The sequence below is a fragment of the Sus scrofa genome, chromosome 13, assembly GCF_000003025.6.
Source record: "Sus scrofa isolate TJ Tabasco breed Duroc chromosome 13, Sscrofa11.1, whole genome shotgun sequence".
Classification (NCBI taxonomy): domain Eukaryota; kingdom Metazoa; phylum Chordata; class Mammalia; order Artiodactyla; family Suidae; genus Sus; species Sus scrofa.
In genome coordinates this window covers 179,252,350-179,280,299 of record NC_010455.5, presented here as the reverse complement: position 1 = coordinate 179,280,299, position 27,950 = coordinate 179,252,350, and the positions used below count along the sequence as shown (strand labels likewise).

Sequence of the window (27,950 nt, the reverse complement as noted above, 5' to 3'; positions counted from 1 at the left end):
GAAGACTCTCAAATGGGTTTTTCAAGTTCATACCTGTTCCCTGAGCTCCAGATCCAGACAATGAAATCCCAACTTGCTATCTACTTCATCTCTGTTTATCTTGCTGTCTACTTTATCTCTGCTTGTAAACATTCCTACACTGAACAAGTTATTTCCTCTTCCTTTAAAGCTTTCTCTGGCTACACACTTCCTCCAACTGAATCATGGCACCTTTCCAACCAGTCATCAAGTAGTTGTTAACCCCTCTGGAACTACATTATTGGAGAAATATTGGGAAAATATGGAACAGCATGAAGAAATGTTAGGACAAAGGAGGAAGGAGAAAAGGGAAAACAGAGGAGGAAGAGAAGCAGAAGAAAAACTTCCATAATCCTATATTCCAGACCTTTTTGGTGCTAACATGCTTGTGAGTATTGCTATAGTCTTTTCTCTATAATCATCATAATTTAAATGTTGCTCTACAACCAGTCTTTAATTTAAAAAAACTTTTTCATTGATGGTCTTTGTTACTCAATAAATAATGAACCTCCAATATTATTCTATTACAGCACTATATTCTGTCATATGGCAACATAATATTTTAACATTTTCTATATTAATATTTATTTTAAAAAATCAAAAGTTATATCATTTGCAGATGTTTCCTACTTTAATTATTGCTGTAATGATTATTCTCTTTGCACATCTCTCATGGTCCCTTGTAGGGACTTAAGAATATAAGGGATGCTAAATTCTAAGTTATTTGATATATCCAACATCAAACTGACCTCTAGAAATTCTGAACTGAGGTGCATGCTTCCATTTCTCAATGTTTCCCATTTTATTTCTCAGAATAAGAATTGGCTATTTGTTCAGTCCAGTAATTTTCCCCTTCCTGTCTCTGGCATTAGTGTCAAGAAACATTCTGTGGGAGATTGCAATACATGCCCTTTGTAGGAGCAGCTTCACCATCAGGGAAATGATACACTATTTAACAGACACCTTCATTGGAATAGCTCCTGGTATATGATTTGGGTTAATTACTGTCATCATGCTTCAAGCCCTTGGCATGGCTTCTGTTTGGATAAGCAAATTTAACATTGGTGTCCAGCCAAAAAATTAATTCTTAATGCAGCTAGAAATAAAATGCTATGAAACCCAACTGTTAAAAGGGAATTAAAGCATCCTAATTAGACATCACTAACAAAGACAAATAATTTACTGGAATTATACAGGAGGGTATTGTTTTCCCAAAACACAATGTTATTTATTCTTTTTCCACAAACATACTGCATTTGGTCCTGGGCACATTGTTGTGAATAACAGGTTTTATTTGAATTTTAAAAGAGCAAATTGTTTTATGCTGGTAGAGAAGTTTTAAAAATGAGTCTTGCTCTGTCCTTCAGAAACCCTCAGAAAAGTTGGCACAATACCTGCCTGCATATTTTTGAATAAAATATATAAAATTAACATAGCAAAACCATTATCCCTGAACTGAGCACACAGTTGCAAAGTATAGACTATGCATGGGAGGATTAAAGTGATCAATAGGGTCTGACATGAAAGCCAGAAGGGGGCAGTCTAGATACTAAAATAGTATTTGCAGTTTATTCAGAGAAGATAGTAATAAATATTTAAGGAAATTAATTAATTAATATATACCATAGAAATTTAAGCCCTCCCCAAAAGAAAAATAAAATGTTGAAACCAATCAAATTATTTTAGTCCCCATTAGAAAACAAAACTGATGTCACAGAGTAATTCTAATTCTTAAATTTCCAAGGGAGGAATTCTCAAACATTAGGTCCAACTTCCTTCCTCTCCATCTCCCTCTTGATGGGTAGTCAGTTTCCCTATGAACCCTTCCATGAGGAAGAGTCATTGTTCTAGCTCTGTACATGCCACTCTGGAGACTGTTTTGAAGTTTCTGCCTGCTCGTATCTTCCAATCTCTGTCTAGTCTAACTGGATTTTGCACAAATTGGAAATAATTATAATTGAGCAATTTAAAAATTTAAAAATTAGATTGAAAGTCAGGAAAATTTTCTCTGTGTAATTTTCTCTTACCAAATAGTAAAGTAGATTAAAAAGAAAGGAAAGAAAGGAAAGAAAGAGAGAGAGAGAGAGAGAGAGAAAAGAAAGAAAGAAAGAAAGAAAGAAAGAAAGAAAGAAAGAAAGAAAGAAAGAAAGAAAGAAAGAAAGAAAGAAAGAAAGAAAGGGTAGGAATAGCATAGTAATAAACCAGGAAAAACATGGGTATAAGCAAACATGAATATATTCTGGAGAAATGAAAACAGATCTCTATTCTCTCAAATAGAAGATTAAAAATGATTTGATTACCATGAGTAAAAATATGAAAATACTGGTATGGGGGGATTCATGAACCACAATAACATTTCTATTATAGTCTTTAAAATAAAGTTTGGGAGTTCTCTTGTGGCACAGTGGGTTCAGGATCCTGCATTGTCACTGCAGTGGCTCAGGTCACTGCTGTGATGAGGGTTTGATCCCTAGGCTGGGAACTTCCACACTCCCTGGGCCCAGCCAAAAAGGAGAAGGAGAAGAAGAAGAAAAAGAAAAATTTCCAGTATGTTGATAATTAATAAAAATTATAAGAGAAAAGCCTAGAAGGGGTAGGAAATATTGTGATATAAAATATGAAGGCTAGACAAGTTTTCATCAATGAGGTGATATTTAAGCAAATACCTACCAAAGATGGGCAAGCAAGCCATATGGACATCTGGGAGAAATATGCACTAAGCAGTGGGATTGGGAAGTACAAAGATCCCAGGGAAGAAGCATGCCTGGCTTTTCAGGAATAGCAGAGTCAGTGTTACTAGAGTGGTATATAGTAAGATGAGTTTTAGGAGGTTCTGAGATCAGAAAGGTAAAAAGTTCTAGTTCCTCCAAGGCTTCATAGGTCATTGTAAGGACTTGGGATTTTACTCTGAGATGTGAATCCTTTGGGGATTTGGGGCAGAAGAGTGACATGATATGACTTATATTTGCAAAACAAACCACTATGGATACTATGTTGCAAATAGAATTGTTCAGGGTAAGGATGGTGGCAGGCAGACGAATTAACAACAATTCAGGTGAGAAGTGATAGTGATTTGGACGAAGGGTAGTTGTGAGAATTAGTGTTTGAATTCTGGATTAGTGGATATATTTTGAAGACAGAGCCAATGGGATTTGATGATGGATAGCATGTGGAGTAAGAGAGAGGCCAAGGGTGACTGCAAGATAATTTTATCTAAGCAACTGGAAGAACAGTGTTGTCAAGGGCTGAGGAGATTGAACAGTGGCAAGTATTGTATGTGGCATGGGAAAATCAAGGGCTATTTTGAACACATATGCTGGAAATGTCATTTAGACATCTAAGAGGAGGCTCTAGCTCCAGGATTTGGAGGAGAAGTTGGGCTGGGGATATAAGCTTGGAGGCACTTGAGTATCAAAGGTAATTAAACTCATGAGACTGGATGACAACACCAAGACAATAAAGAAGAGAAGCAGTCCAAGTTCTTTATGATCAAAGAGGAATAATTTAATTTACCTATTCTGTCATCTAAGTCTTGTATGCACACAAAGTTCCATCCTGAAACATCCACATCATTCACACAATCCTTTCAAAAAAATAAATTCAAGGTCTATTCTTTTATTCAAGGTCAAAACTACAAAATTCTGAGCTATTGGATCCTGACGTACTTGCTTCCATAACCCAGTCCAATTCTCCATTTTAGCAACTTTTTCTAGTGGCAGGTCCCTGTAATTCTAACCCCTTTCTTTTAAAACCACTTATTGCTATTGCTTCATTTTTTCTTTCAGGCTCCTCTTTGAAACTGTTGAGGGGAGTGTTAGGATCAAATGACTGATTAGGTTAATTCGCTTCAATCACTGTTAATCTTAGTCACTTACAAAAATGCACAAGAAGTATGATATAACAAAATGCAATCAGGGTCAAAGTTGTGTTATTTTTATTTCTCTCTCACGTCCTCTTGTATCCTCCCCCCGCCCCACCCTGCTTCTGCCTTATTTTTCCAAATAGATTCTTTGTGGGGATATTTTTAGTGTGCACACACACACAAGTCAGAGTAGATTTCTTCTACTAGAATTTGACTAGAAATTACTGAGAGTTACTATGTTTCCTAAATTAAATCACATATACCTCACCCAAAAACTTAGACACAACCATGTAACTTACAGTTTAGGATGTAGAAACCACCAAGTGCATTTTTATCCATTCTAAAGTACAGATTCTTTTTATTGGATGCATTTTAAATGCTAAAAAATGTAATTAGTCCCGAATCCCCATAAAGCCTGGTAACATCCTAATACTCACCTATCGTTTTGCTCCAGGACTTTGTCTTTCAGTACAGTTTTGGAGTTGATTATACTGACTCGCCTTAAGGCATGATCTGGGGAGGAAAATAGTGAATACTTTTACTACCATATAAGCAATAAGCAAACAGTGCACAAAACAGAGAGAAATTTGATGAAAATATACAAGTTAGAGATTTTTTATGTTTGTTCTGGATCCACAGGTATACTGGGAGCCCTTTCATTTCCTAATTATTTCTCCTTCACCTAAAATGTCTTGTAATGCCTTAAATAAAACTAAGATTCCATAATGAAAAAGCCTACAGAGAAATTCTTTTTAGAACATTAGAGAAGGGTGCTAATTGTTTTGGATCTTCCACAGAAGGGTTAAGTATTTGTCCAAGAGGAAAATGGCTCTAGTTTTTAAAAGAAAAATGCAATTTCATTATCTTATAGACAAATGTTATTATTGTGAAGAGTATTAGGAAAATACGATGGTAAATTCCCCAAATCTCTGTCATGTTCTCACTAATGTCACTAATACTAATAATAGCTTCCTATGTGGCAGATAAATGCTTCACATATTTTAAATCTTATTTTTCAAAATTACCCCTCTGAGAAAGATACTATAATTATGTATTACGTTTATTTTACAGCTAAAAAGCACAGAGAAGTAAAGTAGCTCACACAAACCAAGGTCACCTATTTAGAACTGTAAGACTGAGGTTCAAGTTACTATTAATAAATTTGATGGGAAACATCTCAGAACTAGGCAGCTTTTTGTCTTTTTTCACACTATAATACTTAACCTCCTTGAATTTCGGATTCATCTTTAAAAGGAAGGAATTGAACTTGGAGGTTTCTAAGGTCTTTAATATGAATTCTATGCTTTCTTATTTCTAGAAGTTAACATCTGGCCCTTAATGGAAGTATTTAATTTGCATCAACTATCTCTATAAAACAAGGGATTCCATGTCTCACAGAACTAAAATTCAATTTGGACATGTTTCAGCTTCTCCTGCCTAAGGCATATGCTCATCTTTATAGCTGATAATAATAATGCTTAAATTTATATATTTACAATGTATAGAATGTGTTCACATAAATTATATGATCTGAGTGTCAAAATGAGCTGATAAGATAGAGAGAATAGGTAAGCTTACCTATATTTTACAGGGAAAAGGAAAAATAAAACTCAAGATAAATGACTTGCCTGAAACCCAGTGTTCTCCATGAGACAGAGAGGGAGAGGGAGAGAGAAATAGAGAAAGAAAGAGAAATGAAGAGAGCAAGAGTGAGCTGAGCCCCACACTCCTTCCTGTCTTTCATACTAATACTAAGTCAATGTATTTGCTACTACCAGTTTGATATAATGTTTAAGAGTTTGGAGTTCCCTGGTGGCCTAGCAATTAAGGATTTGGAATTGTTAGTGCTGTGGCTTGGGTCATTGCTGTGACATGGGTTTGAAACGTGGCCCAAGAATTTCCACATGTGGTGGACACAGCCAAAAAAGTCTGATTGGACCCTGGCATGAAACAGAGGCAGTGATGGATTCTAATTCTGTAACTTACAATCTGTCTTAACTTGTGCAAGTTATCTATTCTCTTTGTAAAATTAGGACCATGTAGCCTCAGGAGGTTTTGGGGAAAATTAAGTAAATGTAACACTTATGAATATATTGACATAATTAATTACTTAATAAAATTAAGTAAATGTAGCACTTATGAATATATTGACATAATTAATAAGACACCCTAGCTGCTGTCAGTATTAGTGTGGGTAAAAATTAACCTAGACTAAACTTATAAATATGTAAATTTATCTTTAGTCTTCATATATATTTTTGAAGACTCTCATCTCCGATTGCTTCTTTTATGCTATTCCCATGAAGTCAGACTTGTAGATTTTTCTGAGCTAGATGGATTTTTAGAGAGTTGATGTATCCAAACCCGAATTATACTGTATATTCTACTTTTTCTAAGTTATCTGTCATTTGCTACTGAAGATGAGAATTATAAGAAAAGAAGAAAAAGTTCTGGGTCATAAGCAGTTTTGGGTGCAAAGGAGTGATATAAATGTACACTATTCACCCCCCATATCAGCTACCAGGACAAACAGATCTAGTTCAAGTCCTATTTTTCGTAAATGGGAAGAACCAGAGGAGTTAGGTCATTTCTATGAGGACTCATTTAATTATTCAGGTTGGAACCAGAACTCAGGGAGAAATTGGTCCACTGTCTTTTCCAGTATGTTGTGCTGACTTTTATTCCCACTTTCATGTCACATAAGTTAATAAGAATTTTTAAGTGGAAAGATTCTGTGCTTTTTAAAAGGAATTCTTGCACAGACTCAAGACCAAAAGAGATAATAAAAAGAATAAATGATAGAACACAGTGATTTTTAGCACTTCTCAAATTTCACTCCCTGTCCGGACAACCCCTTTCCTCTAAATCCCAATAAAAATGTTCTCAGATATAATTTATTTTTTATTCACTACTTATACAAATAAGATGAGGAAATCACTCACAGACCTGTACCTAGCATTTGTGGGAACCATGTCAAGAGTATAAATGAAGATCCATATGCCATATTTCTACGTATTTGATATAGATTGAACTAACAGACCCATAAATAACTTCTATCACTTACCCTGACACATACCCCTTCCCCACCAGTTGGAAGGCAAAGTCCAGGTGAGAGTGTATGGAACCCTGAAAGTTCCTCTAGAGAACATGGCAGTTCCGGGTGAGGTGGTCCCAGGCAAGGCCCTTGCTGGCTTCCCTCCTACCCTAGCTCCAACCCTCACTAGTCTGTGGACATCTTGACCACATGTCTGCCCTCTGCCAACCCTCTTATGAGAAAAAAAGTCCTTTGTTCAGAGAGTGATGAATGCCAGTAGAGCAGTCTACACTTAGGAGGTCAGAGCTAAAGAATGGGAGCCCAGGATCCTGGAGCAAACTTATGTCATCTAGGCAGAGAATTCTGGGGCCTCAAGTACTTGGAGTGGTCAAGGACTGGGGGCATAGGAAGGGGAGCTCTGATGGGCACAATTCCTAGGTGTTCACCAGAGAGACAGCCAAAAGGTAGAGCAGGGCTGTAGTACAGGACTGGGTCAAACCGTCTGAGATCTAAGGCAACACTGAAGGAAAGTGACACTGAATGTACCCAGTTGAGGTTGTTTAGTGGGATGTTTTATATAGCTTTTATGTCGATTAATTCATTTTTGCCCTGCTCTTGTGTGTCAGTAATGAAATTACATTATATATGGCCAACTTTTCACAAACTCTTTTTCTTTCTTTCTTTCTTTCTTTCTTTCTTTCTTTCTTTCTTTCTTTCTTTCCTTCTTTCTTTCTTTCTTTCCTTCCTTCCTTCCTTCCTTCTTTCTTTCCATCTGTCCATCCTTCCTTCCATCCTTCTTTCCTTCCTTCTTTCCTTTCTTCTTTCTAGCTAGCTAACTAGCTGTCTAGTATTATCATGAGTAAAGTAATTTTATGGCTGTTTTTCTAAAAAGCTTTATATTTTTTAATTCAGCATAGAGAAAACCAAAATCTTAAAAATAATCACTTAAAAAAAAATTTCTACACATTCTCCAACATCAACTATACAAATGCTTTCTTAGGTCAGTCTCCCAAAGTAATAGAAATAAAAACAAAAATAAACAAATGGGACCTAATCAAACTAACAAGCTTTTGCACAGCAAAGGAATCCATAAAAACAACAACAACAACAACAAAAAGACAACCTATAGAATGGGAGAAAATAATTTCAAATGATGCAACCAACAAGGGCTTAATCTCCAAAATATACAAACAACTCATACAAATCAACAGGAAAAAAAAAAAAAACCCAATTGGAAAATGGACAGAAGATCTAAATAGACATTTCTCCAAAGAAGACATATGGATGGCCAACAGGCACATGAAAAAATATTCAACATCACTAATTGTTAGAGAAATGCAAATCAAAACTACATTGAGGTACCAACTTGCACCAGTCAAAATGGCCATCATTAGTAAGTATACAAATAACAAATGCTGGAGAGGGTGTGAAGAAAGGGAACCCCTCTACACTGCTGGTGGGAATGTAAATTGGTACAACCACTATGGAAAACAGTATGGAGGTACCTCAGAAAACTAAATGTGGAACTATGATATGATCCAGCAATCCCACTGCTGGGCATATATCCAGACAAAACTTTCATTCAAAAAGATACATGCACTCTCATGTTCATTGCAGCACTATTCACAATAGCCAAGGCATGTAAACAACCAAAATGTCCATCGACAGATGAATGGATTAAGAAGATGGGGTATGTATACACAATGGAATACTACTCAGTCATAAAAAGAACAAACTAATGCCATTTGCAGTAACATGGATAGAACTAGAGACTCTCATGCAACTGAGGTAAATCAGAAAGAGAAAGACAAATACTGTATCAGTTATATCTGGAATCCAATATATGGCACAAATGAACCTATCTACAGAAGAGAAACACACTCATGGACATGGAGAACAGAGTTGTGGTTGCCAAGAGGGAGGGAAAGGGAGGGAAGGGATTGGGAGTTTGGGGTTAGTAGATGCAAACTATTGTATTTGGAATGGATAAGCAATGAGATCCTGCTGTATAGCCCAAGCAACTATATCTGATCACTTGTGATGGAACATGATAGAGGATATATGAAAAAAAGAATATGTATATATATATATATATATATATATATATATATATATATATATATATATATGTATAACTGGGTCATCTTGCTGTACAGCAGAAGTTGACAGGTCATTGTAAATCAACTGTAATAAAAATTTTTTTAAATGTATTTTATTTCTAGTACAAAAATTACCTCTACCCAACACCTTTCTGAATTTTAACAGAAAATATACAATATTGAAGTAATTAGAAAAAAAAGTCCAATTCACGCTTTTCTAACTCTGATATATTTCTGATAGTGAGGTAGCAACATTTATTAACATCAGCCCAACTTCAAGAAGAATACTGTTTTCCACTTAATACTACAGAGAACTTGTGTACATAAAAAGGTATATCAGTACTGGGAAGGCAAGATATTTGTTTCCAAAACCAGAGATGTAAATAAGAGCAAATTTCACAACTTTCAAAAGTGTGTTCCATGTTTTATGGCAAATTAAGTATTGCACTTAAAACTTACACATCACCTTCTTTTAGAGCTATATTTTCCAAAGTAATACAACATACTTCACGTGGCCTTTAAAATAGATGGCAAAAAAAAAAAAAAAAAATACTCTGATTCGTAGCATTCCAAATCATCCTATAAACTCTGAGGAGACACATTTATGGTAGAAACAATAGAGGCAGATTCACCTGTTTAAGAAACAGCTACCAAGTACCTGTTTTTTGCCTAGCGTGAGGCTACCTAAGGACTGGAGATAGAGTGAATAGTAGATGTCTTTCTCATTCTAGTCCTTAGAGATACTCATAGATATATACTTCCTACACACTAAACATAAATTATTATTTACCCTGACCAAATAGCCAAAGGCTCATTTCTAAAATTTCTACCCATTAAGAAAAGACAAGGTGCTTCTTTTATTAAGAATGTCCAGAGCCATCTGATGATGCATCTACATACAGAACACTGGAATTTGAGAAAGGAGTATAAATAAGGAATTAAAAAATAGTAGTACCTAACTAACATATATTATCTTAGGGAAACACAACAAACTGGCTTTATGTATTTTTTTGGATGCTGCCGCAGCAGGTGAAAGTTCCCAGGCCAGGGATTGAACTCAAGCCACAGCAGCAACCCAAGCTGTGGGAGTGACAATACTGGCTCATTAACCTGCTACGCCACAAGGGAACTCCAAGAGGGATGCCATGGCATTAAAATACAAAATTGCACAAATTTTGTTATAAACTTCATATCTTTCTGGAAAAAATAAATTAAAAAAATGAACTTCATATCTTTCTGACCTCTACATTCAAGGAAAGTATGAAGTGAATTATTGGATACTAGTTCATGTAAGAAATACTGAGACATAGTTCTCTATCTCTTCTTTAGTTCACCAGCTTCAGAGTCATTTCTCAGTGGTGTTCAGAAAAGGTATAGGATAAGGATCATGATGTGGTATACATGAGAAACCCTCTATAGCTAGAAAAAATGATAATGGCACATCCAACTTTCAGAGTTGGAATATGACTGGTCTCTGGAATATTAAACTAATTAATATTAGATTTCAAACAGTCTTCTGTCCCAATTAAGTAAAGATCAAAACACTTCATTTACAAAAACAACTATGAATCTTAATAGGACTATAGTAACCAAAAATTAGTAGTAAATAAACTCAATTGTTATTTTATAAAACTTAGACAGTTATCATTTCCCTCTGTCATGCATTCGATTCTCTTTTCTTTTGTTTCTCCCCAGCACATGTAATGATATTTTAAAAATATTTTTTATTTATTTAACATGGATTTAATTTAAAAGATAGAATGCTTAGACCCATTATATTATAAATCTGCAATAGAGTTTACAAATCATCTGATCTCATAGATGAACAAACATACCGTGGGGTATAAAATTTTGTTTAAAAATCATAAATGAAGTAGATTTTTAGCTGATGTGTTCCAATGAGTTTGTTTCTTTTCCAGAGAAAGGAAGATGTTCAGCTCCTGACTTAAGTAGCATGAATGAAGAAAAATGTGTTATAAGGAATCAGGCAATTAAGGGACTTTTAAAGTGGGCAAACACACTGTATCCTAGATTTGTTTTTCATTATGTTCTCACCTTTTTCTTGCTCACTGAAGATCTGAAGGAAATTTGTGAGATTTTTGGTTTTAGACAGAAGTTCCTGGTATGTTCCCATTTGCGCTACTCTGCCACCTTCCATTACCACAATAAGATCCATCTGTGGTAGAAGTGTGAGGTTGTGGGTCACTAAAATTCGAGTCTGAAAAAGAGTGTTTTATTCCTTGGGCTATAAAAGATGGCAAAAACAAGTTATTTTAAAGAGCGCTGTAATCATTTTTTTTTTGTCTTTACTATTTTAGAGGGTAATTCTTGGTAGATACCAGTTATCTATTTCCAAATAAATGATGATACCCTGCCAGACCAAAAAAAAAAAAAAAAAAATTGCACATGTTTTTAACCCATTAGTTCAGGTAGTCTTCATTCAATAAAGTGAATCAATTTTACAACAAATTAAAAACAATTATATCTGTCATTCTTGCTTCCTTTCTCTAAAGTCTTGTAGCACCAAAAAATATATTTGACTCAAGTTACAATTCATTGTCTTCATTTTTAAATCTTTCCATATTACTGTATACATATACATAAAATTGAGTAAGAATTTTATCTTGGGTTTATTTCAATAAACAAAGACATTTGTCTATTATTTACTTAGATATTTATTTTACAATTTTATACATTTATTTAATTCTCCCAGAATGTCCTATATTAATAAATCTATAAATGCATAATGTGAAGGAATGAGTATGGCTTTGTGTCAGAGACTTTTAAAAATCTCTGTGATTCTTAAGTTGAACAATCTATGTCAAGTTATTTTTGAGCCCCGAGTTTCTACATAAGTAAAGCAAGAATAATGATAATGGCTATCTCAAAGACTTGCTATAAGAACTAAATGAGGAGTTCCCACTATGGTGCAGGGGGTTAAGAATCCAACTGTGGCAGCTCCAGTCACTGCGGCTGTGCAGGTTTGATCTCTGGCCCAGCTCAGTGGATTAAAAGACCCAGCACTGCTGCAGCTTCAGTATAGGTTTCAGCTGCAGCTGGGATAAAATCCCTGGCCTGAGAACATCCATATGCCATGGGTGGGGGGCATAAAATTTAAAAGAAAAAAGAAAAGAACTAAATGAATTAATTTTGTGTCAAACATGATATGTACTTGGTAAATGTTAATTCCTTTCTTTTTGGCTCCTTTACAAATTGAATTGTTATTATTGCTATGTTAATAATGCCAAATTTTAAGTAATAAATAATGAAATAATACTATGTTTTATAAAAAGTGAAATGAATCAAAATACCATGGTTTTGGTAATTCCCTTGTGGCACAGTGGGTTAAGTTGTCACTGCAGCGTCTCTAGTTAGCAGGTTTGATACCTAGCCTGGGAACTTTCCCATGCTGTGGGCACAGCCAAAAAATATAATACCATTTTTCAAAAAAAAGTCTCCTAAACTAAAAACTCATTTTGACATATAAATACCTTTAGAATATGATGTTAATCAGTATATTATGTTAATCATAAATTGTGGTCAGAGAAAACTTATAAACTTTTTAAATATTCATTAAAGTTTGCAAGTTCAACCCCCAGCCCAGCACAGTAGGGTTAAGAATCCAGCATTGCCGCAGCTGTGGCATAGTTCGCAGCTATGGCTTGGATTTGATCCCTGGACCAGGAACTAACTCCATGTGCCTTGGGACAGCCATAGAAGAAAAAAAAAATTTACTAAAGTCTGTAAAAGAGCAATAGTATAACATCCCATTTTCCAAATGTGCCTACATTACTTCAACAAATAAACAAAATATGAGAATTTAGGCATACTGCTATGCAGATTATCTTCCCCTTCCCTCACAAAAGCAAAAAATTATGCTCTGGCTACCTTGTTTTTCAAAATGCCTGAAGATCCAATTACTTTTTCAAAAAGTTGCTTTCCAACGTGAACATCAACTGCAGACAAGGGATCGTCTAGGAGGTAGATGTCGGCCCCACTATAGACAGCTCTGGCCAGACTTACTCGATGCTTCTGGCCTCCACTTATATTCACACCCTGAAAATGAAGCAGGAGGAAAAACAACTGGGACCAGAGGAAAAATATATAAATCTCAAAGCACATACAGTTATATCCAAATTCCTCTCCTGTAGCAGGGTATATGTAACAAACTCATGATTAACACTCAAACAAATAATAGAGTTTTCTTTATCTTGAATTTCCAAAGGCCTCCCCCAACCCCCAATTCCTATAGCTACTAACTGGTACAAATTAACAGATATATCTACTTTCTTTTAATGGTTTGCTCTCAAAAGTAGAAACTAATAATTATGGAGAAAAGAATTTCCAGTTCCCTAACTCTGAAAAGTTGTGCCTGTGGAATATTAAACAGGACTTTTGGCTGCCAACCATATCCTGACACCAGTGATCATTTTTAAATTGACACATAGGAAATTGAGAATAATAGCTAAATTACCAAAGCAGTAATCAACATGTCCCATTTTCTTCTGTAGAAAGATTAGTACAAGTCTTGTTGGCAAAAGTACAACTCTAAGAAGCAAGAATAAGGAATATACATCACTCCATGTAAGAATTAAAGTCGACATGTACAGCCATGTATGGAGAATTATGGGGCCAGGCCCAATTTACTAGATTTATTTTATATTTAGTGTTTACAGATCTGGTTTAAAAGCTCTCCGTGCAGCACAGAACTTAATCAGTGACATAATTGTAAAATGCTATTGCTTCTTTGCATTTCTCATCCTCCTCCTACCCCACAAATACCTCCTTTATATACCTATATTCTGGGTGCTATCCTAGCACTTGGGGTTTAAAGATAAATGAAACCAAGACTCTGTCATGAGGAGGTTACATTTTAGTAGAGGAGCCAGGCCGGAAAAAATACCACACATATATATGTCAGTGTGTGTGTGTGTGTGTGTGTGTGTGTGAGATTATAACAGCCCTCAACTCACAGATTTGTCATGAGTATTTAATGAGTATAAAATATCTAGGACAAATCCAATGCCAAGTAGAGACACAATCAACATTAGCTCTTATCACCCAATCACTCCTCTCTGCAATCCATCTTCTGGCTTATTATCACGTATCCTGTATTATATTATCGTCTTGCTTAAAAATCTTGGATTATCATACCTCCCTCTTCCCATCATCTATGAGCAACAACAGATTCCTTAGTAGAAACCCTAAGATACTTATATTTAACTCATCTTTCAGCCACTCATCCAATGCTGCCCTCAAGTGACTGTGACCTACAAGAAGACTAGCCTGCCTTTCACATTCGGGCAGATGTTGTTCTCTTTACTTGGCTGCCTGCATCCTCCCTTTTCAAGCTCCTCACTCTAAGAAGTCCTCCTTGAAATCAGTCTTCTACCCAAAGGTCTAAGTAAAGAGATTCATTCCCTCCCTTCCCGTCTTGTAGTGTTCTGTTTACTCTCCCATTGCTAGTAAGGTCAATACCCATGTCAGTCACTCACTCTCCTACAAGCTCCTAGTTTCTCCTTGCATTCCTAGCATGTAGTGTCCACATAAATACTGGTAAAGACAATTGATAATATCATTGCAAAGCTCCAGTAGATTGCAATCCCTTGAAGACAGGGTGAAAACTCTCTTGCTCACCATTATGTATCCCATAGGAGAATAAAGGCATATGATGGATTAATAAATATCTGTGTTCAACTGAGGAATGCCAAAGGAAAAGATGAAGGAAAGTGAGAAAAATTCTACATTTGTTATCTTGGATGTCTCATAAACAGCTATAAACAGATTTCCTTTGGAAATATTCAGTTGCATGTCTACTTTAAAGTACATCATCAGATTGGAGAGATTTAATTATAAAAATATAAAAACCAGAAATTGTAAGTGGCAATAACATTTAATGACTATATTAAATCTATGCTTCACATTTTGAATTTTTCCATTTTAATTTTTTATGGCTACACCTCCAACATATGGAGGTTTCTAGGCCAGGGATTGAATCTGAGCTACAGCTGGACTTGCCCATACCTCCGCAGCAACCCAGGCCTCCATAGCCGGATTCTTAACCCACTGCGTCACAGCAGGAACTCCTCCATTTTAATTTTCTTTAGTTGTATACCTTTAAGCCATTTTATATTATTAGAGATTGGATTTATCTGTATAATGTTCAATATGTATTATAACAAGCTTGAAGAAGTCACATTTCTGCATAACGTTAACTATGATGTCATTTTGCCTAGGATAGTGAAGACGCCAGAAAAAAACACAGAAGTTGGAAAAAAAACCTATTTAATACTTTGAGAAAATATATCTGCAAAGTAGCAGGCTATGAATGAAACCAATGTAAGTCTAATTAAAAGGCAAATTTTGCCTCATTCTAGATTTGTAACTATTTCCACTTTCTATAATTTTGTTCTATAATATAGTTTTCAATTTATATAATTATCCTCTTAAATAATATGGGGGGGGGTAAAAATGCCTAACACTGTTGTGCTTACTCTCTTCTCCAAATTCAAAGCACTAAGGACTATTTATTTATCTTCATAGTACACATGAATCATAAGCAGAGGCTACTTTTGCATTTATGTTTCATTAATGGAGATTTTAGTCATGGGTTGGGGATAACCCCTTGGGATTCATACTTTGGCTCATGATACCTTGTTTTGTTTTGTTTTGAACTCCAAAGCACTATACAGCATAATGACTATTCATTAACACAATGAAAATAAAATAGAACAAAGAAGAAAATGCCAAGGAAACAAGTTCCTCAAGCAGGAACGTGCAAGTGTGGAACAGGTACATTAATGACAGCATGGTCTCAGAGTCTTGTTAGAACTTGGTCTTGGTGCCACCTTTGGAGATGAGGGCTCTTTTGTGACTCTCCTAGGCTTGACTCTGTGCACAATAGATACAGGAAGAAACAAAACTGTGATCCACTCATTAGACAGCGAACAGCATTATGCCAGCCACGAAGACAAAGTGTTGATGATACACTTGGTGGGCTTTTACTCCTCCATTTGGATACTAATAACAGAATATCCTGCTGATTTTTAATCTGTTTTCCAAGTTGTCAATAATAAATAATTATCTGTCCTTGATACTGCTGTTTATTGCACAGGAATTCTACAATGACTTTTTAAAAATTATGGTTGTCTAGCTCTTCAAGATCTCAGTAAAAAGGCTATAAATATTTTATTAGCACAGCTGAATGGAATGTTACTCCTGTCTATGATAAAATATATTTTCCTTACTCTTTCTCCAATCTCAGTTTGATCTCCATTTGGTAACTGCTCCAAATCGGGAAGAAGAGCACAGGCTTCCAATACTCGCTCATAAAATTGCCTCTGCATGACGGAGCCAAAGAGAATGTTTTCTTGAAAAATGCAATTCTGAATCCAGGCCTGCTGGGAAACATAAGCCATGGAGCCCTAAAAAAAAAGAAATAAATAAAAGAAATATTCTTAACAAGGGAAAAGGAGAGGTTTGCATGTACCGCATTAAAGAAACATATTTAGCCCATGGCTTTGCTTTCTTTAACTTGAAATTAAATTTTAAAATCAATTTAGATTATCTCTTAAAGGTAAATTTATTCTATTTGTTTTTAATCTTATATCCTATTTTAATATTATATGTTTATTAGAGGCTTACTTCGTGATTTTTATTTACTTTTAATCTAGCTTCTATCAAAGTTACCTGTCCCTGGTGGGAGTTTCTGGAAGCAGACATTGAGTTTATTAGTCAGCTCTATCTCCCTTCACAAGGTACCTGAACTCAGTGACTTAAACAGCAGAAATTTATTTTTTCACAATTCTGGAGCCTTGAAGTCTTGAGATCGAAGTATTAGCAGGGTTGGTTTCTCCTGAGGCCTGTCTTCTCTCAAGTCTTCACAAGGCCTGGTGTGTGTGTCCTAATTTATTCTTCTCATACAGAACTATTGGACTAGGGCCCACCCTAGTGACCTTATTTTAACTTTGTTCCCTCATTAAAGACCCCATCTCCAAATTCAGTCACATCCTCAGGTACTGTGGGTTAGGACTTCAGCGTATGAATTTTAGTGCACCCCAAAACACTGAATTTGGGGTGCAAGTTGCTTATTTGGGATCAATTCTCGTGAGAATGGAAAGGAAGAAGGAGGATTGGGTAGAGAGGGAAGTCACACACTGATCCAGATCTAACAAAGATTGGTCAGTCCTCCAGAGAGCTGTAGAGGTGTATCATCCATCAGAATTGTTCTGTGTTCAGCTGAATTGGCCTGGCCTTTAAGAGGGAGATCCCAGGAGGCCAGCGAGAAGGGGCAGAAGTGCTGTATGTATCCCCAAGGCAGGGTGGTAAGCCCTTCCTACAAGAGCAATCGGGGCAGCCCATTTCTGTGTCTTCCACATAGCCACTGTTCTCAAATTCATTTTTTGATAATTTTATGCCTTGCCATTATTCCCGATTATATGACTCTGTTGTGTAAAATATCCTTTTAAACAACCTTCTAAAGGGCCCACAGTATTTGAACTAGAGACCCGCCTTTCAATCTGCCCCATAGATTCTATCCAAACATTGATTTTGCAGTATTTTGACTATCGTGCACACTGGAACAATACCATATATTTAAGGTACTTTCTGATGTAGACTTGTAACTATTAGGCTTTTTTGATTTCTATAAACTACTTTGAATATTAAAGATTGTAATTTAATTCTTCCTTGTTGAGCATGTAAGACATAGAATGACTTTGGAACCAAAACAATGTAATTCCGATCTGACTTGATCTTGAACACAAAAGAAATTGCTCTTGAATTGCTTTGCCTAGTGAATAACCTTTGATTAGAATAGCATATTAAATCAGTCCTTGGGTGATAGAGATTTTAAATACTTGCTATACATTAGGCAAGATAAGGGGGAATGGAGGGTGAAGCACATAGGAGAGAAGATTGTAGAACAGGAAACAATGGCATATAATATAAGACAGGAACTAAATACTACATTGAAAGGTTTGGACTTGATATGCTGTATGACAGGAACTGAAAAAAAAAGCTGATCAGTATTCACAGAAATGTAACTTTTTCCTATTATAATCATCATTTGCATCTCGCATACAAAAGAAACTGTGTTTTTGTTTCATTTCATTCTTTTTTTAATTAAAAAAAATTGTTTGAGGGCAGCACCTGTGGCATACATAAGTTCCCAGGCAAGGCGTCGAATCAGAGCTACAGCTGCCAGCCTATGCCACGGTCACAGAAACACCAGATCTGAGAGGCGTCTACAACCTACACCACAGCTCACAGCAATGCCAGATCCTTAACCCACTGAGTGAGGCCAGGGATCAAACCTGCATCTTCATGGTTACTAGTCGGGCTCATTTCTGCTGAGCCACAATAGGAACTCCTCATTTCATTCCTAATAACAAAACCACAATAGAAGTTTTGCCAGTTCAAAACTAGTCTCTAAATCCCTGATATTCCATCAAAGAATACTGAATACTGAATATGCTACATGAACAATGTCTGATGTAAGCCCTGATACTGAGAATAGGGGATCTCAGAATTTGCAATTTGTGATATATTTCAAAAAAAGGTGCTCGTGTGAAATCTTTAAAAACAGAAAGCTGTAAACAAAAGCAGCTTACAAATATCAAATGTTAAGCTGACCATGCCATTATTATAATTATTATTACTAACAAGAGATAATCAGGATGATACCTCAATTTAGAATTAAAAATGTTTTCGGAAATAACTCGAGTGTGTTACCTCAAATCCTGCCACTGATCCAGACCAAAGAGCTTCCTAAAGAACAATGTGGCCAGTTATATAGACAAATAATATTGTCTATTCATAGGGAGCTAGCTGACTCTGTGCCAAGAACACAGAGTCTTATTCAATCTGCTTCTTTTAAGCTTATTATTATCAGAGTTCCCGTCATGGCTCAGTGGTTAATGAATCCAACTAGGAACCATAAGGTGGCGGGTTCAATCCCTGGCCTTGCTCAGTGGGTTAAGGATCTGGCGTTGCCATGAACTGTGGTGTAGGCTGCAGACATGGCTTGGATCTGGGGTTGTTGTGGCTCTGGCATAGGCTGGAGGCTTCAGCTCTGATTAGGCCTCTAGCCTAGGAACCTCCATATGCCGTGGATGTGGCCATAGAAAAAGACAAAAAAAAAAAAAAAAACCTTATTATTATCATCAATGTATTAGGTGAAACCTAGAATGGATATTGTTTTTACTTTGACCAATTCCTAATTATTTTTCAAGATTAAATAAAAGGTGACCTGCTTGTTAATTATTTTTCTAACTCTTGATAGCAGAATTTGTTGGTTTTTATACTGTCATTTTCAAAACTCTAATTTAAGTATTTGTTGTAACTGATTTTAGTATCTCCCTCCCTAGACTATGAACTCTCTAAGAGGATCAGCATATCCTATTCATGTTTATTTCCCTGGTACTAAGTGCTAAGCACATAGTATGTGCTCAATAATTGCCCTGTGAAAAGAGCCAAAGAAACTGAATGAAAATAAAATCAATATGACAAGCATTGTATTTTTAACGATACTCAATGACCTAGGAAAAGTTATAGTCATTTCAATCGATAGACAAGTGGCTGAGTGTAATCATTAGGAAGAGCTTACGGAGACAAAGAGAGCATACTTAAAGTAAAAAAGGCAGTGGTATGCATTATCAGAAAAAAGTCCTAGAAATCATGCTTGATTCCAAATGAAGAAACAGTAATGCTGAGAGAGAAAAGAAAAAAAATATTTTTAAATCCCTAAAGCACTGTAATCAGGAAGATAAAGATATGAAGAAAGTTATATTATGAAGAAAAATAAAAAGATTTGGAGTTGATTTTTCCTAGGGAGAAAAACTGTGACAGCACTGGTCTCAGATCCACAGAGCTTCTCCATTGTGTCAGAAGATGGGATTAGGTAGAATTTTACCTAGGAGTTAGCTAGTTCTAAGGAAGCACTCATTAGATAGTCTAGTATTTTGAAAAAGAAATAGCTTATGAGGCATTTGTTGAATTCTTATTCTCATTGACCTTTAAGAATAGAACAAATGGCTGGGAGTAGACCTCTCCATGGTCCGAAGGCTGAAATTTAAAGTAAGCTATTAATGTTATTTCCCTGAGGTTTTTCTAGGTCGAAGATCTTTCCCATGAGCAACTACAAGATTTCTTAGAAATAGAATGGCCCTAATTACTTAGGGAACATTGCAATGAATGATAATTAGAAACCTAATCAAATTACATTATAAATCACATTCGTTTCTCTATAATTGGTTGCAATTTAGTTAATATCATCAAACAATTACCATAAGCATTCCTAAATGATTTGCTGAAGTATTTGGAGGACAGAATGCTGTGACTAATCCATCCATAGCTAATCAATTTTTGTGGAAATTTAAATGTTTGTTACAAACCAGAAATACCCATTAAATATGTGCATCTTCAATTCAATCTGATAAATTCTTATTGACACTAATGAGGTGCTGGCTGTAGCCCATTATACTAGGAGATGTGGAAAGAAAGTATTGTTGACTTTACCTTTCTTTGGACTACTCCTTTAATTTTCTCCATTTCCCCCAGAATGGCAGAAAGCACAGATGACTTTCCAGACCCAACTTGGCCTACAATGGCCACTAAGGCTCCTTCTGGAATCTTTATGTTCAAGCTGCATGACAAGAAAAGGAGAGAGATGACACAAGAAGACCCTGTTATAATTGTTTTTAATGTATATTCCTAGACAGGTCACTGTATCACTGCCCTGAGCATAATCCCTGAAGTTGCTGCTATTCACACTGTTCTACATTATTCTACAAACACCCAGTCTTCCAAAATGCCAACAACCAATGCTGCAGAGGAAATAGAAGAAATGAATAGAAAAAGAGAGAGAGAAACAACCATAAAAATGAAAGGTACAGTGAGAAGTTTTAAAAACGCCTTATAAATTCCAATACATTCATCTTCTGCTTTTAAAAGCTCTAAAAATTAAAAACATGGAGGATTACAGAATTCAATGCTAAATTTTTATTTTGGTTTTAATTTTCTCTCAACTATGACTTACTCTTTTAATACTGGGATCTCTGTTTTATCCCAGGAAAAGGAAGCATTTGTAAAACCAATGGCATGATCTAGGAAGAAAAATAAATTTAAAAATATATTTTAGAATCACTTATCTTCAGCCCAGAATTCAAATAAATATTGACTGCAAAGAGGAACGGCTGACCTCCTACGTAGTTTGTTTCAATGCTTTGAGGAAGAAGTTCTTCACTGTTGAGAAAGTCTTCCAAACGACCCAGCGATAATTTTGTCTATCAAAATAAATATAGATGGGATTTTTAGGATGCAAAAGTTAAACTAAAAAGCATTTATTGTGATTTACTGCATGATTAAATTTTTTGATACAGATTAAAGCTATTGATACAAAAATTCGGTGAGCCTAGTTTGTATTGTTTTAATATTTATAAATAAGTCCATCCATCAAGAAAGAGAACAGTTTCGAAGGTCAAAGATCAAAACAAATATTATAGGAATTCTTGCTGTGGCACAGTGGGTTAAGAATCTGACTGCAGTGGCTCTGGTTGCTGGGGAGGCACAGGTTTGATCCTCAGCCTGGCTCAGTGGGTTAAAGGATCCAGCATTGCCACAGCTGTGGCTTAGATTCAGTCCCTGGGCAAGGAATTTCTATACGCTGTGGGTGCAGCAATAAAATTAAAAAAAAAAGTCATATATGCAGAAAAGCATGAGAAGAAGAAAGAAAAATTTCTCAACATTCTATAAAGACATAATAACATAATTTAAATAATAATTAAAGAAAAATCAGTTTTTAAAAGCAATCATTTTTTTTTTCTTGAAACTGACTTTCATGAAACCTCTAGTACATTTTTATTGGCTTTATGCTAGGAGATATTTATTGTTAATTAATAAGGTATAATTGGTCTGTGATTTTGTTTACTGTGTCATGTCAATATGCCAGACTGGTTCGTTTTCTTTTTCGTTTCTGTTTTTTTGATAATTATTCTCCTTATTTGTTTAGTGACAGCAGTAGCACAGCACTAAGAGTTGGGAAACACTTTCCGCTTTTGAAATTAGCAAGATTCTAATTTCAAAAGCAAAACAAAACTTTTACTCTTAGAATGACACTTTCTTTAAGTGTGCTGTGAAACAAGGGTTAAAAGCATCACATCAATGGTACTTTTATGCCCTCTGTTGGTCATTACTAGTAAAATACTACTTAAAAAATGGTATTATGTTACAAAAACAGCTTAATTGGTATTTACTATGGAATTACGTCACTTGTCTTTCAAATAATTTAAAAATTACAAGGCAAAATTCTTAGGTCTAAGATCTGGGTCCAATAAGCAAAGATTCACTCTGTTTATGAACCTAAATTTGAACTGGTGGGGGAATGCCCAGACAACCCAAACCTGATCCCCCAAAAATTTAACTAAGAACATTTCAGGGAAAAGGGATCAAGGAACTCACTTCTTGGGATTCTCTGTGCTTTTAGCAGCCTTCTACTCATTGTAGTATCTAAAGAGCCTCCAGTAATTGGAGATTACAATAAAAGCAGGCTGAACCAGATACCTCATATAGTATTTATTGGCAGCCTAATATTATCAACCCACTTTTCTCCCTGGCTTATTCATTCAGTACAAATAAAATGCTGCTGAGCCCTGGGAAAGTTCAGATCCAGCTCTACACAAAGCATTTAGTTAACATTTTTTCAACTGAAAACAGAAAATGAACCCCCGTGAGGGCATTGCGTCAAACACCACGTTTTAAAAAGCTAAATGATAGAAACTAAAAATTAGCAAAGAAAACAATATAATATATTGAAATACTTAAAAGTCATTTTGATAGAAGAAAAGCTTAGGCAAAGAAGACATGATTCCTTCCATTCTACAATGTTCTCTATTGCTCATTAATTTAGGGAGATTAACTTTGAGCAGCGTGAAACTACAAAAAGTGAAATTAAAAAAAAAAAAAGAGGAAGATACAAAGTATGCAAAACCACAGACTTCAGTAAAGGAATGATTCTGTTTCAGGATACTCTGGATGTACCTGGACCACAGCTGAGATCGCTGTTGGTAAATCAAACAAAGGAAGCCTCAAAATATTGAACAAAGACATAGATGTGAACACTTTAGCGGCTGTTAAAATGTTTCCTTCATCCAATAAGAAATAGATGCCAAATGTTGCCAGAGACACCTACAAAAATAGAGATTTTTTTTCTTCAATTACTCAATGCCGACAACATGATGAGTTACAGACTCAAAATTAAGAAAGAAAATTTTAGTAACCTTTTTGTTGTTGTTTACCAAAATTCAGCACTATTGCTGAAGAACATGAAATTCATATTCAGTACAGATCATCCAATTATGTATCTTAGATAACGACATCTTATAAACATGAGGTCCAGCTGCCTTCTTTAAGACATGTCATGGAGTTTCCATTGCAGCACAGCAGAAAAGAATCTGACTAGTATCCACGGGGATTCAGGTTCCACCCCTGGTCTCACTCTGTGGGTCGGAGATCCGGCATTGCCATGAGCTGTGGTGTAGGTCACAGATGGGCTCAGACCCCAGGTTGCTGTGGCTGTGGTGTATACTAGCATCTGTATCTCCAATTTGACCCCTAACCTAGGAACCTCCATATGCCATGGGTGTGGACCTAAGAAGACAAAAAAAAAAAAAAAAAAAGACATCATATTTTCACAAATTATTCCCATTTAAAACATTAGCAGTTCATCTTTTTTTCAAAATAGATCTTTCATAAACTTATTTTCTAGTGCTGTGTGCATACATTCTGTCTCACATGTGATAATTATACTTTTTCTCTCTTAATACGAACTGAAGAAGAATAAATCATGACCGACGAGTTGATAGTTACTCATAAGTTTCATTTAGAAAACGCAGAAAGGTTCATTTACGCATGAGAATGTACATAGGACTATCATGTACATAGGACTGTGTAGAGCAAATGCTTCTTGGACGTTTTTACCAAGGTATTCCAAAGGTAAATATTGCTTTGATATTCATAATACTGCATGTTTGTTTAAATAAACAATAATACTTTAAATTATCAAACATACAGAACATCCTCTGACTCCATCACCACTGAGAGTGGTAACTTTGGTTAAAATTGATGCTTCAATTATACATGGTTTTCTTATCCTTTGGCTTTCAACCATTTCTTCATATCTTAAGGCAATTTATACTCTTTAAATAGCATAAAGTTCCCAATATTTGCCATGATGTGACAGAAAGAGAATGACTTCAGTTCTCTCCGATTTACCTACAAATACTAATTCTATAACTTTGAGGATGTTTCCAAACTACTTCCATGTCCTCTTGTGAAATGAGAAAAGTAATGCTTTATTATTGTAAGAATGAAAAAAGGCAATGCACATAACTGGTCTGATACATAGTAGAAACATTCAGTAAATGTTCCTTCCCTTCCCAACTCCATATAGTATGCCTTTGGGTCCTGTTTAAAAGAGATTCATCAGGAGCTCCCTTGTGGCACAGCAGGTTAAGGATCTAGTATTGTCACTGCAGGGGCTTGGGTTGTTGCCATGGTGTGAGTTTGATCTCTGGCCTAGGAACTTCCACATGCTGTGGGTACAGCCAAAAAAAAAGGGGGGGATTAATCATAAAAATCAAAACACTTGAGAGCTGAAATGGAACTCTGAAATACAGGATATATGTTTTAAGAATAAAGACGGCATGTGTTCAATCCCTGAGAAATTTACAAAGTTGCATAATATTATTATGTATAAAAACATAGACCAATGAGAATGCACACACATTTTTCCCCCTCTTTAAAACTTTAATTCTCTTATCTCCATAGGTTAATGACTGTGGATCTTGAAAATTTAAATTCAAATATATAAGATTTCACTGGACACCTTAATTTCAGGTAATTTGGAGGTAAATCTGCAAGTCAAATTTGAAAAATCAAAATAGGAAATAATACACACACTCACCAAGAATGGAATGCAAGTTAATGTCAACATAGAAAATACAGCAAGATACCCAATTGATTTATGAACTTCTAATTCCTGTTCTCGATTTTCAATAATCTTCTTTTTATAAGAGGGTTCCCATGCGTAAAGTTTGAGGATCTGTAAAAATTGTCAGACAATGACTATTTGACAATCAATACATAGAAGAAATAAAAACATGGAGACAAACCAATAAAAAACACTAAAACACACACATACATAATTATAAAGGTTAAAAAAAAAAAGATTGTACTCATAAAGAAAATTGCTACGGTCTTCAACTGAGCCAAAATATTTCCTTGAATTGTGGCTGTTGGGGAGTGCGTGGGAGGAGGAAATCACCATTTTCCCAGCCTTAAGTCTCTCTTACCCACCAATAGCTTTATTCCTGAGTCAGACTTTGGCAACATCCTAGTTCCTGGCATGAGCTCCAAAGCAGTTTCTGTCTTGCTCAATCCTATCAATTTTCTTGCTGGTCCAACTCTAAATTTTGTTACCTTCCCATCTCTTTTTTTTCACCCTGTCTTTTTAGGGCTGTACCCACAGCATAGTCATATGGAAATTCCCAGACGAGGGTCAAGTCAGGGCTGCATCTGTTGGCCTATGCAGTTGTTTGCCACAGCCATAGCAACATGGGATCCGAGCCACTTTTGCAAACTACACTACAGTTCATGGCAACACTGGATCTTTAACCCACTGACCAAGGCCAGGAATTGAACCCTCATCTTCATGGATATTAGTCATGTTCATTTCCACTGGGCCACAAGCAGGACTCCTCTTCCTATTTCTTAACAGTTAAACACCACTCCCTGATCTCCTGATTTCTTGAAAACCAATGTCTTGTGACAGTAAGCCATTATCTGAACTGTAACTGGTATTTTGAAGTTATTTTATGAGATGGAAAACACAGAGAAGATTCGTATGGCTCACCACATCCTTTTAGAGTGAGATAGACCTACAGTCAAATTCCAACTCTAGCATTTTGTGATGGTTAATTTTATGTACCAGTTTGGCTAGGCTATGCTGCAGAGTTGTTTACTCAAATACCAGTCAAATGCTGTAAAGGTAATGTTTAGATGTGATTAAAACTTAAATCAGTAGACTTTATTTATTAGTTTTTGGATGAAGCTGGGGCATATGGAAGTTCCTGGGCTAGGGATTGAATCCAAGCTGCACCTATGACCTATACCATAGCTGTAGCAATACCAGATCCTTAACCTGTTGTGCCACAGCAGAAACTCCAACCAGTACACTTTAAATAAAGTAGAATACCTGCCATTAAATGGTTGGGCCGCATCAAATCAGTTGAAAGCCTTGAGAGAAAAAAAACAAAACAACTGAGGTTTCCTGAAAAGGAAGGAATTCTGCTTCCAGACTCAAGACTGGAGCCAACTCCTGATGGAATTTCCAGTGTTCCCTGCAGATTTCAGACCTGAGAGCCCTCATAATAATATAAGCCAATTCCTTAAAATAAATCCATGTCTGTCTGTCTGTCTATCTATATATCCCTCTTATTAGTTCTGTTTCTCCAGAGATCTCCAGTAATCTCTCACCAGGCCTGCGAACTTAGACGTGACCCTTAAATGCTCACATACTTTGTGTCCTTATTTGTAAAATGGACATGAGGAATCTTTTTTTGAGGTTTATAAGAATTATATGAGGAAACATATATAAAGTGATAAGCACAGTGTGCAACATTTACAATATGTTCAATAAATACCTTAGCTATTACCATTAATGGAGAGAGGCTTTAAGGCACCTGTTTTAAGACCCCCAAAGATGCAAATTGCTCACACCTTTAAACCATCCTAATTAATTGCCACTTGGACCTTTAACAACATTCTAGTGTATTCACTGCTAGGAGTGCTGTTTTACCTTATCTTTTTCTTTTAACAGCTGTACCTGCAGCATATAGAAGTTCACAGGATAGGGTTGAATCAGAGCTGCAGCTGCAGGCCTATGCTACAGCAGCAGCAACAGCAATGCAAGATCCGAGATGCATCTCTGACCTATGACACAGATGGCTGCAATACTGAGTCCCTAACCTTCAGAGTGAGGCTAGGGATCAAACCTGCATCCTTATGGATACCATGTCAGGTTTTTAACCTAATAAGCCACAACAGGAACTCCAGGGCTGATTATTTTAAATCTTGAACTTTGCTCAGATCTTGAAGATATTCTTTTGTTTATCTATACTGTCTTGGTCCTACTGATAATACAAATTTCCTTTTACGGCTACCAATATTTAAAACCTATGAACATATATTTCTCTCCTGTCTATGGATGCAGGGACTATCAGTTAACCCACCAAGAGGTACAAGATGCATCTGAATCATATACTTTGGGGAAATGCGATGTTATGGAATAATCTGACTTAAATTTCAGAGATATTATTGCTACTCAATTTCATATGAATAAATTAGTATCAGTTTCCTTTCAAGGTATCTTTAATCTAGCAATGTCTTTCACTTTAATACTTTATAATTTTATAAAAATTCAACCCAGAACTAGATAGCATATAATTTATTGATTCTAAGGTGATTTAATGTATACATATAATGGATATAGTCTGTGCATATGATGAAAGATGCACCAGCTAGAGGGGATGTCTTAAGCAGTTGTCAATGCTAGAAGGAAATTCCATAAGAGCTTGGCAAATTTTGTGCTTCAGAAAAATCTGACAAACTATAATCCAAGTGCAATAGGATTTGAAATTATATCCAGAAGTTCTCTAATTTTCAATGATTCAATTTAGGATGGTACAGAAGCAATATTCCTTCAGTAGAAAACCTACCTCCAATTTTGAATTTTGATCTTTTCCCATCATGCTATCATGATGCTGGACAGCCACACAATCAGGAGGGTAAACAACCAACACCTTTACAACCATTCATTAATCATAGTACCATTCTGTTTTTCACTCTCAGTATAGTATTCAATAAATTAATGAACTTTCTA

General features: G+C 35.7%; 1 protein-coding gene across 3 annotated transcripts in view; it reads right to left on the bottom strand.

Annotated features, from left to right (window-relative positions):
• Positions 1-27,950, bottom strand: part of LOC100152428 (multidrug resistance-associated protein 1) — an 86,451-nt gene that overhangs the window by 31,511 nt on the left and 26,990 nt on the right. For all 3 annotated transcript variants that reach the window (XM_005670294.3, XM_013982532.2, XM_021070813.1), the window contains 9 exons: positions 24,975-25,112; positions 23,051-23,197; positions 21,213-21,297; positions 21,051-21,117; positions 20,531-20,657; positions 16,261-16,437; positions 12,902-13,069; positions 11,069-11,231; positions 4,318-4,393 (listed from right to left, as the gene is read on the bottom strand). In XM_005670294.3, coding sequence (XP_005670351.3) covers positions 4,318-4,393; positions 11,069-11,231; positions 12,902-13,069; positions 16,261-16,437; positions 20,531-20,657; positions 21,051-21,117; positions 21,213-21,297; positions 23,051-23,197; positions 24,975-25,112 — 1,148 coding nt within the window. The remainder of the gene's footprint in view (positions 1-4,317; positions 4,394-11,068; positions 11,232-12,901; positions 13,070-16,260; positions 16,438-20,530; positions 20,658-21,050; positions 21,118-21,212; positions 21,298-23,050; positions 23,198-24,974; positions 25,113-27,950) is intronic.